This window comes from Mustela nivalis (assembly GCF_964662115.1).
Source record: "Mustela nivalis genome assembly, chromosome: 14".
Taxonomy (NCBI): domain Eukaryota; kingdom Metazoa; phylum Chordata; class Mammalia; order Carnivora; family Mustelidae; genus Mustela; species Mustela nivalis.
This window is the reverse complement of record NC_139033.1, coordinates 760,740-774,727: the sequence shown is the minus strand read 5'-3', so window position 1 is coordinate 774,727 and position 13,988 is coordinate 760,740. Positions and strand designations below refer to the sequence as shown.

General features: G+C 48.9%; 1 protein-coding gene across 5 annotated transcripts in view; it reads left to right on the top strand.

Moving 5' to 3' along the window:
• Positions 1 to 13,988, top strand: part of ACACB (acetyl-CoA carboxylase beta) — a 122,772-nt gene that overhangs the window by 61,006 nt on the left and 47,778 nt on the right. For 4 of the 5 annotated variants that reach the window (XM_082700081.1, XM_082700082.1, XM_082700083.1 and 1 more), the window contains 9 exons: positions 84 to 165; positions 2,412 to 2,557; positions 3,809 to 3,959; positions 5,288 to 5,422; positions 8,397 to 8,543; positions 8,970 to 9,158; positions 11,421 to 11,521; positions 13,241 to 13,329; positions 13,408 to 13,532. In XM_082700081.1, the coding sequence (XP_082556207.1) occupies positions 84 to 165; positions 2,412 to 2,557; positions 3,809 to 3,959; positions 5,288 to 5,422; positions 8,397 to 8,543; positions 8,970 to 9,158; positions 11,421 to 11,521; positions 13,241 to 13,329; positions 13,408 to 13,532 (1,165 nt within the window). The remainder of the gene's footprint in view (positions 1 to 83; positions 166 to 2,411; positions 2,558 to 3,808; positions 3,960 to 5,287; positions 5,423 to 8,396; positions 8,544 to 8,969; positions 9,159 to 11,420; positions 11,522 to 13,240; positions 13,330 to 13,407; positions 13,533 to 13,988) is intronic. The other variant, XR_014303055.1, reaches the window with a different exon arrangement.

Below are 13,988 nucleotides of genomic sequence, written 5' to 3'. Positions count from 1 at the left end.
CTGGGTGATTAGTTTAAATCCAGAGGGTGGCCCTAGTGTTCTCGTTCATTCCCACAGCCGACTGCACGTCTCTTTTCTTTCAGGGGCCAGGTCCTTCCTGCAGCTTCTCTGTTGAACATCGTGGATGTGGAATTAATTTATGGAGGTGTTAAGTACATCCTCAAGGTGAAGGCCCTGGGTTTCTTGGATGTCTCCAGCATTTTGGAGGCTAATGGGAGTTTTTCTTTCTGGAGTGGACTTGCTCCTGTTGGGTGCTGGGACTCCCAGGCAATCCCGTGCCCTTGAAACCTAAGCATTTAGGGTTTGGGCATGTGCAGCCTTGTGCAGTACACACGGTGTACAGGAGACTGTGTATTTGGGTTCTGGGGCTGAGGTAACAGGGAACCATGAGCCAGTGGCTTCAGGCAACAGAAGTGTGTTCTGAGTCTGGAGGCCAGAGTCTAAAATTAAGGTGTCAGCTGGGCCCTGTGAAGTCTCCAGGAGACAATCTGTTTCATGCTTTCCTAGCTCCTGGTGGTTGTGGGGCTGACCTTGGTGTTCCGTGGCTGGTAGAACGTCACTCCAAGATATGCCTCTGGCTTCATATGGCTGCCTTTTCTCTGTGGGTGGGTGTGTGTGTGTGTGTACATTGTCTTCCTCTGTGTGTCTCTGCTCTGAAGAACACCATTCATACAGGATTTAGAACCCGCCCTCCTCTAGGATGACCTCATCTAACTAACTCCATGTGCAAAGACACTATTTCCAAATAAAGTCACATGCCCAGGTACCCGGAAGGACATGAATTTGGGGGCACAGTATCCAGTTCGGTACCAAGCATGAGCAGGACCTTTGCTGAGCCGGCATAGTGTGTGGCTCCATTTCCAGGGGCCGTGAGGCCAGCTCTGTCCTGTGTGTCTGCACCAAAGGTCAACGTATGGCTTTCGGATCTCTCTCTGGTCTACCTTGGGCTTCTGGGCAGTTTACTTGGTGCTGCTGTGCTCTGTCAGAAGTATCCTGTTACCCTTCCTGGGGCATCTGAGGTCATTTCAGAGAGAATATCACCATATCTGAGATGTGTGGGCACAGGATCAGACCCTGGTCCAGGTCAGGGTGACCCGTGGGGGCCAAGTGTCCCCAAGAAGCTAAGGCCTCCTTGGGAGGGAGAAGATAACATAGAATTCAAGTCTGACTTTGAGGCAGAATTTTTTTGTTCTGTTACTTTATTTTTAAGATGACTGAGCACGTATTACCCTTTCAGCTTTGGGGATTTTTAGGGTCGATGTAGTCAAACAAGTGTGTTCTCCATGGGGCCCTGCTTTGAAACTCCTCTTTACCTGTCCATGCTTCCTGACTATGTAAGGGGCCTGGTTCCCCCAGCAGGATTTTAAGTGTGACACATGCTTACTGTATAAAATTTTAAATTTTCAAAAAAAGCATAAAACATTGAGGGAACCCCCATGAACGTTTCAGCACTGGCTTTGCAAAGTTGAGATCATGGTGCAAATACTGTTTTACTGCTTTGATATTATCATGGCCTGAAGTTTTCCCATGTTATTAAACAGTTTTCTTAATATCAGTTTGGTGTCTAGAGCCAACGGTCCAATGGAACTTTCAGTAGGAACGGAAGTGTGCTGTATCTGTGCTTTCCAGTGTGGCCATGGGGGACTACTGAGCGCCGAGGAACTGAATTCTACATATTATTTAAGTTAAATTAATTTACATGTAAATAGCCAGCCTAGCTCTATTTGACAGTGGGGGTCCAGAGAATTCCATTGCAAGGCTGTGGGATAGCTAGTTTGTGTCTCAGTCTTACTGTTACCATGAATAATGTTGCAATAAACATTCCTCAGTTTCTTGGAATCTTTCCTCTCAACATATGTATCTTAGAGGTCGAGGGCTTTTTAGGGCTATCTGTTTTCTGAGAGAGAGCACCCAGAATGAATCCAGGGCTAGTATGTCAGATTGAAATGCAGAGCCGAGGCCAGGGCCTGGCCACCTGGCCTCTCTTGAGGGTCCCAAAAGTCTTGTGTGCCCCTGGGCAGAACTGGACTTGGGGGACAGAGTCCTGGTCACTGGTGGAGTCTCTAGGGCTGTCTCATTCAAGGTGAGACCCACCCCAACCCCTGCACCTTCCCTGCTGCTCCTGGGGGCTCTGCTTGGGGCTGATGCCTAGAGGCAGGAATGAGAAGGGCTTGTGATTGGCAGGAGATGACCAGGCTGGGCTGCACCCACAGATGGTGGCCACTAGCCCTGCTGTGGGACAGGTATGGTGCGCTGACTGTGGCCCCATCGGCTGCTCCCCAAGGGTACACTCCACCATGGACCATAGCCCTTGCTCCTGGTGGTGGGGGTGTGGGGCAGACGGTGCCCTGGGGCCCAGGGACAAGCAGGCCTCCTGGATTCAGGCAGGGACACTGAGCCTGTCCCCACAGGTGGCCCGGCAATCTCTGACCATGTTCATCCTCATCATGAATGACTGTCATATCGAGATCGATGCCCACCGGCTAAGCGATGGGGGGCTGCTGCTGTCCTATAATGGTAACAGCTATACCACCTACATGAAAGAAGAGTTTGACAGGTATGTAGGGGGCGGGGCGAGGGGCACAACGCAGAACCACGCTTTCCCATGGGGCTCAAAGATATAAAGCCAGCTCTGTGCAGCCCAAGGGTCTTAGAAAAATACCTTCCCCAGTAGATTCTGGGGCCCATGGAGAGGAAAGTCTCTTGGCTGGACAAACTCAAAGCTGGCAGACGTACTGGGGAGGTTCCCAAGAGGCCTGCTTCTGGTAATGTGGGAGAGTCCGGAGCCAAATGGGCCGTGAGTCCCAAATCCTGGGCCTGCAAGGTGTATGACAGCGTGTCAGCCGCTCCTTGTCTGAGCTGCAGCGCCCACAGTCATCTGAGCTCAACCTTGGAGGAGCGGCAGCCTTCCAGTTAGGGCTGGATGTACGGGCACAGGACAAGGTTTTGGGATAAGACCACGGTCATGACTCATGGAGCCTGCTGGTGAACATGACACATCAAGCAAGCAGAAGGAGCAGGACTGATCACTGTGCACCTGGATAAGTGAAATGCAGGATACATAAGTGTAGGAAGTACTTAGCACAGAAGCATCATGAACTCTCCCCCAGAGCCCCTCCCTTTGTGGTGCACTTAACCACACTTAAGCTTGTACAGTGAAGTGTAGGTTAGCTGGGCTGAGTGGGCAGCCAAGACTTCCTCTGCCCCTCCAGCCCAGGAGAATCAGGCCAGGGTTGGGGGATGGTGGGGAGGTAGGGTGATTTGCACCACAGGCCCTGTGCCTGGAAAGCTCCACTTAGAGAATTGTCTCCCTTCCCAATCCTCGAAGTTTTGAAAGAAGGCAGACTGGATTCATGCCAACCAGAGTACTGTTATATTACCTCATTTTACCCATGTTCTGTCTGCCAAGAATATTCGAGATTATCATAGACGTCCCCCCCAACCCCCTACCTCCTGGGACATACTCTGGCCAGTTCAGTTATAAGGTGAAGCCTAAAGTCAGTAAATATTTCTTGGAGAATATCAGTGGCTTTCTCTGTGCCTCTTAGAATTGTATCGGGAAAAGGAACTGGTTTTCAGCCAGAAAAGGGTCATACCCTTTGCACATCCCACTCATTCCCAGTATCTTTGTGGTAATGTCAGATGCTAGCATTAGGGTGAGTGAAATCCCACAGACCACACATGGTGGGGGGAAGGGGACACTCTGGGCTGCCCGTCAGGAAGGGGAAAACGTTGTCAAAAGGCAGACATGAGCACACTGGGTTGATGGTCTTCCCGCAGCTACCCACCCGCCCCTTTTGTCTCCCAGTTACCGTATTACCATCGGCAACAAGACTTGCGTGTTTGAGAAGGAGAACGATCCCACGGTCCTGAGGGCCCCTTCGGCTGGGAAACTAATACAGTACACGGTGGAGGACGGGGGCCATGTTGAGGCCGGGAGCAGCTACGCCGACATGGAGGTGAGTACAGAGTCGGCCCTTGGGTTGGGGCTGCAGCCAGGCCTCCCCTTCATCCCGCTCCCCAAGGGGGAACCATTCCGCATTGCACCTGCACCCCTGCACCCTGGGCCAGCTGGCCTCACCTCTCCTCTGGGCCACCATCGATTCCTCAGAGAGTTCCAATTATCTGCAGTATTCAAAGGGAAAACCTCGAAAGTGTATACCTCCGTGGGAGTGAGGAAGGACGGATTAATAATAACTGTGGCAGGGATTTAAAAAGCTGTAAGGCAACACTTAACACAGTGCTTGCCACATGGCAGGTGCTACTCTAGGCATTTTACCTATTTAAGTAATTAAATAGGTAAATAAATTAAATTCTGTCATCTTCCCAGCAATCACAGCAGATGGGCACAGATAGGATCCCCATTTCACACACAAAGAAATGGGGCCCAGGCAGGCTAAGGAATGCAAGGTCCCCCAGAGCTAGGGTTCACACCTGGCCTCCATTCTATGCTGCCAAAGTCAATAACAATGAAAATGACAGTGGCAGTGAAAATAGGGCGGAAGTAGGAGCTCATGCTAGCCGGCCTCCTGCCATGCACCAGGTTCCTCCTGAGCGGCCCTTATAAGAGCACTATGAGGTGAGAAGGTCGTTCTTCCCCCTTTGACAGTTGGGGAAACTGAGGTTCAGAGAGGGGAAGGCATCTGCTGGAGATCACAGAGCGATGGGTGAGTGCTGGGGTTCCAGCCCAGGCCTGTCACAGGTGCCCAGGCTGTGACCTGCTGAGCAAAAGGAGCACAATGCTGAGTATCTACAGCCCACACCACGGTAACAAAATGCATCATGTCCATGCACGTGGACCCCTACGAGGCCAGTTAAAGGGGCTGGCAACTCTAGAGGGAGCACATTCTTATTTCACCAGAGGTTCCCCAGAGGGTTTTCTCACTGCCTTTTAAAAAAGAGCAGGTCACAAAATGTACCATGTTTTAGGAATGTGTGTCTTAAGCACCCCCATATATGATTTAACAGTATTTCTAAGAGAGAGGCTTGACTTTACAAATACAGATCAGTTTCCATGTCTGTACATTGGGTACAATAAATAACCTGCCTCCCTCGTTGGCTTTGCAGATGGAGATCATTCACGAGCAGCACTGAGCCTGGCACACAGCAGGCTTCTGGCAAATGCAAGTTCCCTCCGTCCTTTACATTTGAACTCTGCCCAGGAGTCATTCTGTTTAAATGACTAAGCACCGGCTGCTCCAGAGTCCTAGTTCTGGTGACTCTGGTGCTGTTACACACACAAGCCAATCCGGGTGGGCTCATCTTATTTCTCCTTCCTGCATAACAGGTAATGAAGATGATCATGACCCTGAATGTGCAGGAGAGTGGCCGGATCAAATACATTGAGCGCCCAGGGGCCACGCTGGAAGCAGGCTGTGTGGTGGCCAGGCTGGACCTCGACGACCCTTCCAAAGTGCACCCGGTATGCTGCACCCCAGCGCAGCCGCCCCGGCTGGCTCAGGAGTGCTCACTGTTTTGCCAGTTCTGGGAGTGGAGCTGGCTGAATGCTCCCAGCTCTTGTCCTGCCTCTGTGAGCCCTCAGAAGCCAGTGTGATGGGTACAGAAGCCCGCCTACCCTTTGCTCACACCCCTCACACCTGCAGCTCACCAGCCTACCCAGAGTAAAACTCAGGTTGCATACTGTAATATGGAATTATTAGCATATAATTACAAGGTGTAGGTAATACTGTTATAATGAATGAAGCAATATTGATATGTTATTACTCACTGATGTCCATACATTATGCAGATCTCCTTAGTGGTCATGTTTAAATGGTAAGAGAAACAATGCGAAATTCAGCATTTGAACCCTTTGGAAGTGCAGTTCGGTGCCATTAAGTGCATTCACACTCTTGGGTGACCAATACCGCCACCCGTTTCTAGAACCTTCTCTGCTTTTAAATGTATTTTTTTTAAAGATTTTATTTATTTATTTGACAGAGAGAGAGATCACAAGTAGCCAGAAAGGCGGGCCGCAGGGTGGGGGGTGGGGGGAAGCAGGCTCCCGGCCGAGCAGAGAGCCCAGTGTGGGGCTCTATCCCAGACCCTGGGATCGTGACCTGAGCCAAAGGCAGAGGCTTAACCCACTGAGCGACCCAGGCGCCCCTAGAACCTTCTCTGCCTTTCAGACTGAAACTCTTACACCCATTAACCACTACCTCCCCGTTCCTCCCACCCCCAGCCCCTGGCAGTTGCTCTTATTGTCTCTATGAATCATACTTACACGAGGAACCTCATATTCATGAAATCGTACAACATTTGTCTTTCTGTGGCTGGCTTGTTTCACTTAGAACAATGTCCTCTAGGCTCATCCATGATGTAGCAAGTGTCCATACCTCATTCCCTTTTAAGGCTGAGTAACACTGCATGGTTTATATAATGCATATTTCGTTTATCCGGTCATCCGTCGATGGACATGGAGGTTGCTTCTGTCTTTGGGAATGCTGTTGGGAATCATGCTGCAGTGAACATGACTGTATGATTCCTGTAGTTTTTGCCCAAATCCAGGAACCCATTCAGGTTAGCGTATCATGTAGAGATGCCTCCTCCCCTTAGGCCCCTTTTATGACCACCCTTTACAAAATGGCACACACACACACACCTGACCTTGCAGTCGCAGCCTCCTGCCCTGCTACCATTCTCTCCCTGGTACTGTCATTTGTGATGAGACAGATGAGGTGTCTCACTGATTGTCCCTTCGGTATAATTTTGGGCATTCGCTAAATGGGAAGCAGGAAGAGACCAGTGTGTTTTGTCTTTCTCGCCCCTGCTGGATGCCCAGTGTCTAAAACGGGGCAGGCACGTAGTTATAGGGGTTTGGGTGCTGTGGGGGCAGTAGCCTGTCCTTGGAACCAGCGGTGGGGGGTACCAGAGTATCAGTGATATGTATGGCCCTGAAGTCAAGCTCCAGGGCAATCTCCAATTTAGATTCTTATAATTAATTGTTAAGCTTTCCCATGAAACTGGGAGTTCTGAGGTCAAGGACTACTTTCTTGTTCATCGCTGTATTCTTGGTGCCTAGCACAGTGTGTGGGGCATACAGGGTCCTCAGAAGAAAGCAGGTCTTGCTGAATAAATGAATGTTTACACCCTCTTAAGCAAGGCATGAAGAGGTAGCTACTCATTCGTGCCTATATTGTGGTTTTTTTTTCTGTAATAGTTAGCACTTGTGCCCAGGGCGGGAAGCATTTAGAAAGGAACCAGATCGCCTCTTTTTTTCCAGAATATTCTGTCAGTTTCCTTCTCATTTTTTTCATTATTCTTGGTAGTGGGTTCCCAAAGTCAGAAGTAGACTGAGCCTTTTCAGATCACCAGAAAGGTGTGTGTGCCTGCATGTGATTCCTTTCAGCAGCCATTTCCCATGCCAGGTTCAGGAGGCAGGGCCCAGCCACCAGCCCCTGGGGGTTCATGTTACAAGATTGTCCTTTGGCACCGTAAGTGCAGTAAGGGGGCTGCTCTTGGCCCCCGCTGTGGGTGCCCAGCAGGAGAAGCCAGCACCAGATTGTAGAGAAGGAGACCCTCCAAGTTCATCTCGAAGGAAAGACAGGATGAGCCCACAGGGTTGGGACAGGGGAGGGGACAGGGAGCTGAGAGTTCTGGGCTAGCAGAGTAGCTCATCCTAAAGCTCCTGGGCCCCAGGGCTGCACATAGTAGGTGTTTGGTGGACATTTGTAGAATGAATAAATAAATAAACAGGCTCCTGGTGTCAAGGTTGCCCCTTGAGGGTGGGCTTGTTGTTGTTCTCTAAGGACAAATGCTTATGATTTACAAAAAGCTAGGACCTTTGCATGAGAATTTCATAAATTTCCATCCTGCTAGTTGTTTATCTTTGGGATTCAGTAAAGACCTAAAATAAATAAGGAAAACAAGGGAAATAATTTTGATTAGAAAGCAGAGCAAATCAGGGGCGCCTGGGTGGCTCAGTGGGTTAAGCCGCTGCCTTCGGCTCAGGTCATGATCTCAGGGTCCTGGGATCGAGCCCTGCATTGGGCTCTCTGCTCAGCGGGGAGTCTGCTTCCTCCTCTCTCTCTGCCTGTCTCTCTGCCTACTTGTGATCTCTCTCTGTCAAATAAATAAATAAAATCTTTAAAAAAAAAAAAAAGAAAGAAAGCAGAGCAAATCAAAAGGATCTTACTTCCTCAAAATCACTAGGAGTGAATAACAATAGACTATGGCATTCGCAATGGAGGAGGTTTGGGAAACCCACATGAAGTGTGATTTTAGCAATTTTGACTTTCCAATAAATGTTCTTTTGGGCGGTTTTGTTCTTTTTCCCTCAGGCATCATCCTAATTAGATTGTGCACTGTACTGGTAGATCTGCCTTGCTCCTCCGTTTCTCTCGTCTCTCTCAAGAGGCAGGTGTCCTTGACCTCTGGTTCTTCTTGTGTCTCCTCAGGCCAAGCCATTCACAGGAAAGCTCCCTTCCCAGCAAACTCTACCCATCATGGGAGAGAAACTGCACCAGGTTTTCCACAATGTCCTGGAAAACCTGACCAACGTCATGAGTGGCTACTGTCTGCCAGAGCCTATTTTTAGCACAAAGGTAAGTCACGCGCAAGGGACAGGTGTGTATTCTACACACGTGTGCTGGTCTGTATGAAGAGCCAAGAGGGTTTATGCCATGAGATCTGAGGTCTTTAGTGAAGTAAGTTAAAGAACATACAAATAAATGTTTTAGAGTGGAAAGTGTCCACAAACGTTAGCTCTTCACATGGCCTCCTGTTCTGTTCCCACACTATGCCAGCTGTCTGGATGCATTTGAGGGAAGTGGGTGTGGGGGAGATTGGGCATTCCCCTTGGAGTCAGGGGGCCGTTCCACTCAGGACTGTTCCACAGGCCGCCAGGTGTAGATGTTTGGCTCCTTGTGTAATGGGTCTGGACAGGTTGAGTGTGTTGGGTGCCCTGTGGAGCATGGCAGTGCCCATGCCCCCGACAGGGCCTCCAGCTAATGCTCTGGTCCCTGCTTCAGCTGAAGGAGTGGGTGCAGAAGCTCATGATGACCCTCCGGCACCCATCACTGCCGCTCTTGGAACTGCAGGAAATCATGACCAGCGTGTCTGGCCGCATCCCCACCCCCGTGGAGAAGTCTGTTCGCAGGGTGATGGCTCAGTATGCCAGCAACATCACCTCAGTGCTGTGCCAGTTCCCCAGCCAGCAGGTGCGTATCTCCCCACCCCCAGCCTCACTGGGGTGCCCGCAGGTGCCACCCTGGGAACTCCATTTCCGGCCGCCATGGCCTCTGATCGAGCACCGAAGATGGCGCCCAGGGAGCATTTCCTTTTGAGCCCTTCACTACCGAACCCCAGCATATTCCCCAAAGTCATTAAGATGAATACAGTTATCGGGCCTTATTCCGTAAAATTCGGGTTCAGGATAGGAATTAGCAGTTGGTACAAATTCAGGGAACATTTCCCCCAACGCACTCTGGCTGAAGCAGAGGGAGTTTGGTTTCTCTTGCTAGTCTGTAGCTTTGATTTTCTTCCTCCAGTGTCTGTAAGGTGATCATCTTGGAGCCCTATGTATGTAGAATAATTTTAAATAATGGAAAGCATTCCAGAGTAGTATGAAGTATCTCTAAGAATTCTATGTTGGCCTGATTTTGTGCTTTTTTTTGTGGAGGAGGGAATGTTGCTTTATCAAGCATTTTCAAGGTAATTTGCATTTGGAAGAGCCTCCTCTGTCAGTTTTCTTCTGCCCTCTGTCTGGTTGGAAGGGCCGCATACCATCATGGTGCCCCCGCCCACGTGGTTGTGATTTGCGGAGCTGCAGGTCAGCATAGATCTGCTGGTCAGCATAGATCAGGTCATTCCTGGAGGTCAACCACTCTAGAACTTGGAATGTTGTTCCATCATAAAAAAGAATCTAATGTAGATTTGTACTGCAACATAGACGTACCCTGAAAACGTACTAAGCGGAAGAAGCCAGTCATAAAAGACCACGTGTTGCATGGTTCCGTGTACACGAAGTGTCTGGAAGAGGCAAATCCATGGAGACAGAACGTGGATTAGTGGTTGCCAGGGGCTGGGGGAGAGGGCTCGGAAGTAGCTCTGACTGGTTATCAGGTTTTTTTCTGGGGTGATGAAAATGCTCTCAAAATGGATAGTGGGGGGCACCTGGGTGGCTCAGTGGGTTAAGCCGCTGCCTTCAGCTCAGGTCATGATCTCAGGGTCCTGGGATCGAGTCCCGCATCGGGCTCTCTGCTCAGCAGGGAGCCTGCTTCCCTCTCTCTCTCTCTGCCTGCCTCTCCGTCTACTTGTGATTTCTCTCTCTGTCAAATAAATAAATAAAATCTTAAAAAAAAAAAAAATGGATAGTGGTAGGGGCGCCTGGGTGGCTCAGTGGGTTAAGCCTTTGCCTTAGGCTTGGGTCATGGTCTCAGGGTCCTGGATCGAGCCCCGCATCTGGCTCTCTGCTCAGCAGGGAGCCTGCTTTCTCCCCTCTCTCTGCCTGCCTCTCTGTCTACTTGTGAACTCCCTCTCTCTATCAAATAAAAACAAAAACTTACGAGAGTGAGACAATTCAAAATTTAAAATAAGCTTTAAAAAAATGGATAGTGGTAAATGGTTGCACAACTATACTGAAAAACACTCAATTTATTGTATACTGTAACGGCAGGGGTGTCTGGGTGGCTCAGTCAGTAAATCTTATAGCTCTTTTTTTTTTTTTTTTTAAGATTTTAATTACTTACTTGACAGAGAGAGAGAGAGACAGCAAGAGAGGGAACACAAGCAGGGGAAGTGGGAGAGGGAGAAGCAGGCTTCCTGCCGAGCAAAGAGCCTGATACAGGGCCCGATCCCAGGACCCTGAGATCATGACCTGAGCTGAAGTCAGACCCTTAACGATGGAGCCACTCAGGTGCCCCAGATCTTATAGCTCTTGATCTTGGGGTCATGAATTTGAGTCCCACAATGGACGTAGAGCCTACTTAAAAAATGAATGAATGGATAAGGGGAATACTATGGTATGTAAATTAAAATTCTGAAGAACCCCGGTTAAGAAAAGTACCTATTTGGACCTTTTAGGAATTTGTTGTTGGCACAGGTTTTTCATTAAAAATACTTTGTATTTTTACAAAACAGTATGCTTCACAACACTAAATCTAGTTATAAAAACAAGACCCCCCCCCCCAGCCCGCTTCATTTTGCCTGGGGTTGCAGACTCCCTTCCTTCCCCCAGCCCATTCCTATTTGTGGAGAAGAATAATGCATGAGTCTTTGTGGGACTGTCGTCATTCTAAGCTCAGATTCGTCAAACACTGTGTTGAAAGGGATGGACAGCTATTTCCAGGTGGCCAGAGAGGGCTTTGGAGCTGAAATTTTCAGATTTTGAATGAGCCTTGGGTGGTCGTCCTGGTGACTCCTGCATGGTGACCAGATAGTGTGGTTATGAGTGGCTAGGCCTGTCCTGTGTCCCCATCCAGATAGCCACCATCCTAGACAGCCATGCAGCCACCCTGCAGCGGAAGGCTGAACGGGAGGTATTCTTCATGAACACTCAGAGCATCGTGCAGCTGGTCCAGAGGTAAGTCCTTGGCCCTCTGTGCAGGGCGATTTTCACATTCATTATCTGTGCATTACCCTAATACAGCACTCTGGGGCTCTCTTCAGGGAAGGCTCCAACCAAGAGACAGAGCATGGGGTCCAGAGACCCTGATTATAATCCCGGCATAGGTATTCCTAACCCCAGAAACCCCAAGCAAGGCCCTCTTCTCCTATGGTCTCAGTTTGCCAGTCTGTAAAATGGGAATAAAAACTCTTCACCCACAATTAGTCATTTGAGTGGATTAACACTTCTAAAGTGCCGATACACAGCGAGTCCTTGTGGTAGCTTTGCCTGTAAGACCATGGGATGTGGTGATTTTATAGGCCATCAAGGACTCTACAGATTATCCTGTGGTTTTGAAATCACTGCAGAAGAGGGTTGATGAGGAATTTGTATTTTGAGTAGTCCTTGAGCAGGGAGATCTATTCTGATGACAAGAAGAACCACCCTATTGTGTGAAAACTCTACCTTATAGGAAAGCTGTGCTTATAAAGACAGAATTGAAACAGTTTGAAACTGGAGATGAAGTGCATGCACGGTCACCATGTGCTGGAAACAGAGGCACAGAGAAGTAGGGCCCTAGGAGACGGCCCTTCTTTTCAGGGAGTGCCTTGGCTCACGGGGACTCAGACTGCCTATATAGGATTGAGCCAAGAAAGGGAGTCTTAGTGTGGATTCCTCACAAAGAGTAAGTTTCACAGCCAAGGGCTAGGAGGGGAGACCCTCCCCAGAACTCTTTGGCTGCTAACCTTAAACCCACATTTTAGCTTCAGAGAAACACCTAGAAGAAAATGAACAATCCCCTAGCAGATTTTCTGTTAAACATAAATATCACAGCTCTGTTGTTTTTTTTTTTTTAAGGTTTATTTTAGAGAGTGCGAGCACGCACATGCACGTGAGTGAGGGAAGGGACAGATGGAGAGGGAGATTCCCTGCTGAGCGTGGAGCCTGACACAGGGCTCCATCATTGATGCAGGGTTCGATCGCATGACCCTGAGATCATGACCTGAGCTGAAACCAAGAGTCAGATGCTTAACCAACTGAGCCACCCAGGCGCCCCTCAAAGCTCCGTTCTATGTATTTTTTTTAGATCACACTTGAATAAGTGCATGTTTTAGGTTCTTCCTTTTGTTGTCAGTGACTCTGGAGTTAAACTGGTCTTAATGCCCTTAAAATTCAATGTCATATCACTTAGGAAACTCAGTTTCCTACATGCAGAAATGATTTAGAATGTTTTAGCAAACATCCAGGTTAAAATTTGTTTTCTAAAAAAGAAGTGAAATTTACATAGGGATCTATCAATAAATATCTTTCAAGTTTCATTTAATTATCTTTCAAGCTCTCTTTATACCTAGGATGGTTAATTGATCATTTTTGGTATCAACTGTGTATGCAAGGCTGACCCTTTTCAGCCTCCTGTCCTTTCTCTCTGGGGATGGACAGGAGCCATCCAAATGCTCAGACTTGGACTCTGGCTGGATGTATGACCTTGGGCAAGTCACTGCTGTCCTTGGCCTACAGAGTGCATCCAAATGAACCGACTCACATATCACTCCCAGCCTTGAGGATTAGGAGATATAGCCTCCAGATACTGGATTACTGTTTCTTTCCTTTTGGAAGTCCTAAAAGCCCCACTGTAGACGTGGGTGCCCCAGGAAGTGGAACTGATGGTTCAAGCAGCCTTTCCTTCCTCCCCAGGTACCGCAGTGGGACCCGAGGCTACATGAAAGCAGTGGTGTTGGACCTTCTGCGGAGATATTTACGGGTGGAGCACCATTTCCAACAAGGCAAGAGTTGCCACCAGCACTGGTGACAAGCCCACAGGGTGGAAGGGCCCTGAGCCTTACCCCTTTGTCTCCCTCTAGCTCACTATGACAAGTGTGTGATCAACCTCAGGGAGCAGCTGAAGCCAGACATGTCCCAGGTGCTGGACTGCATCTTTTCCCACGCACAGGTGGCCAAGAAGAACCAGCTGGTGATCATGTTGATCGTAAGCAAGAAAGGGCACCCTGTACTCACTGTGGGAGTGGCTTGGCGGCCACAAACATTCTGGAAAGGGCCAGAGTATAAATATTCTAGCTTTTGCTGGTTCATACTGGCTCAGTCCTGACCTTGTGCAATGTAAACACATGGATGTGGCTGTGTCCCAGTGAAGCTTTGTTTATAAAACCAGGCAGGGGATGGGATTTTTGAGTCACTGCAGGAGATCATGATTCACACAAAGCACCTACCAGGCACCCAGCACTCCTAACATGCTTTACAAATACTAATTTAATTCTCACAGCAAGCAATGCATGTCCTGTTCTGACTCACTTTGGTAGAGCACGGAGTTGAAGTAGTCACTTTCCCAAGGGTGCCCACCTTCTAAATGCAGAGCTGGGATTTGAACCCATGGCCTGGCCCCAGAGTAGTGAGTTACTAGGCAATAATTGGATTCTGAGTCTTG